We start from the raw sequence: 2141 nt of genomic DNA, 5'->3' as shown, positions 1-2141 counted from the left end.
CTTTTAGTGATCAATAGGTTCACAGATGATCCCTAATGTGCTTGCAGCCAGCCACTCTGCCCATGGACAGCAGCAGCATCACCTCTGCTGGAGCCATCAGGCTCAGTCTGAGCTGTCCTTTCTCCAAGCTGCAAACAGAACCTGCCCCCAGCCAGTGCCCTGCAAACAGGCAGGGTTCTGTCAGGCCAAGGAGCGTGCACAGAGATTTGGGGTCTGTGAGTGCTGGCAGGGAGAGCTCAGGCACAGGGAAACACCTGCAGGAGGAAAATCCCCAGGAAGCAGAGAGAAGATCAGGGAAGGAGAGAAAACAAAACCCAGAAATGCCGTGGCAGGGAGAGTTTAGAGATGTCCAGAGGATCACCTCCAGTGCAGCCCCTCCCTCTGAACAAGCCCCCTCCCTCCTGTCCCCCCAGCCAAGCCTCTGTCCTCAGGGCCGGGGCTCCAAGGCGTGCAGCCCCTCCTGTGCAGGCAGAGCTGCAGCAGAGCCGTGGGGCAGCTCTGCAGCCCCGGGCCCAGTTCCCTCTGCAGAGCACAGGGCTGGGAGCAGCTGCCCGGCACTGGGGGCTCTGGGAGGGGACACAGCTGGCTCAGGGTGACACAGCTGTCCCTAGTGCCCGGCTCTGGGCAATGCTGTCAGTGCAGCCAGGGAAGGAGCTGCATCTCCCTGCATCCAATGCCATCAGAAGGACACTTGGAAGTCTCCCTGCAATTTTAGTCCAAGCTGGGAGCTTCAATCCAGGGTGCAAACCTGTCCTAGAGCATCTCTGAGTTATAAGACTGATGGGGAAAGGCAGAGGTGTTCTGACACTGAAAATGCTGTTGGCTTGATGAAATGAGCAACGTGAGTCCTTGGCTACAAATGTGGAGCTGGGCTGTGGTGGATCCATCTGCTCTCAGCAGTACCTGGTGACATTTTAGTACAAGTGCAGGAAGGTGATCACCCTCTACCTGAGAGAAGTTAAATCCCGGAGAAACTCTGAAGAGGTCAGAATTGCAGACCATCTCCCCTCACTCTACACTCATCACTTAGCCTCACAGAACTTCCTCTGTTCTCCCTGAGTGCAGCGGAAATGCCGAGGGTTTCTGATATCTAAGAATACCTGGAGAGACATGGGGGGAGCTTATGAAGAAAACCCCAGAACTCTTGAACACAAAAGGCTGTCTATGTGTGTTCCAGGGAAGTGAGTATGGGAAATAGCTTTGATTTTGGTTACAGGTACCTCTTTTAACTCTTCACTGTCCTTTCTCCATGAACAGGTCTCCATGTGCAGCCACAGCCAATGTCCAACAGCAGCTCCATCAGCCACTTCCTCCTGCTGGCACTGGCAGACACGCGGCAGCTGCAGCTCCTGCAATTCTGCCTCTTCCTGGGCATCTCCCTGGCTGCCCTCCTGGGCAACGGCCTCATCATCAGCGCCGTAGCCTGCGGCCACCACCTGCACACGCCCATGTTCTTCTTCCTGCTCAACCTGGCCCTCAGCGACCTGGGCTCCATCTGCACCACTGTCCCCAAAGCCATGCACAATTCCCTCTGGGGCACCAGCACCATCTCCTACACAGGATGTGCTGCTCAGCTCTTTTTCTTTCTCTTCTTCATCTCAGCAGAGCTTTCCCTCCTGACCATCATGTGCTACGACCGCTACGTGTCCATCTGCAAACCCCTGCACTACGGGACCCTCCTGGGCAGCAGAGCTTGTGCCCACATGGCAGCAGCTGCCTGGGCCAGTGCCTTTCTCAATGCTCTGCTGCACACGGCCAATACATTTTCCCTGCCTCTGTGCCATGGCAATGCCCTGGGCCAGTTCTTCTGTGAAATCCCTCAGATCCTCAAACTATCCTGCTCCAAATCCTACCTCAGGTTATTTAGGCTCATTGCTTTTAGTGTGTGTTTGGCATTTGGTTGTTTTGTGTTCATTGTTTTCTCCTATGTGCAGATCTTCAGGGCCGTGCTGAGGATCCCCTCTGAGCAGGGACGGCACAAAGCCTTTTCCACCTGCCTCCCTCACCTGGCCGTGGTCTCTCTGTTTCTCAGCACTGGCACATTTGCTCACCTGAAGCCCTCTTCCTTCTCCTCCCCATCCCTGGATCTGTCAGTGTCACTTCTGTACTCAGTGGTGCCTCCAGCCCTGAACCCCCTCATC

At 55.4% G+C, this 2141-nt stretch overlaps 1 protein-coding gene across 1 annotated transcript; it reads left to right on the top strand.

Moving 5' to 3' along the window:
* Positions 1-1655: 1655 nt before the first annotated feature.
* On the top strand, positions 1656-2141 carry LOC137467038 (olfactory receptor 14J1-like; the record flags this gene model as incomplete). Its single annotated transcript, XM_068178599.1, has 1 exon — positions 1656-2141. A coding segment is annotated over one exon (486 nt), but the record flags the coding sequence as incomplete, so codon positions are not given.

Source organism: Anomalospiza imberbis, unplaced genomic scaffold (assembly GCF_031753505.1).
Source record: "Anomalospiza imberbis isolate Cuckoo-Finch-1a 21T00152 unplaced genomic scaffold, ASM3175350v1 scaffold_507, whole genome shotgun sequence".
In the NCBI taxonomy this organism is placed as follows: Eukaryota; Metazoa; Chordata; class Aves; order Passeriformes; family Viduidae; genus Anomalospiza; species Anomalospiza imberbis.
The sequence above is the reverse complement of the archived record's forward strand: the minus strand, read 5'-3'. Positions and strand labels throughout refer to the sequence as shown.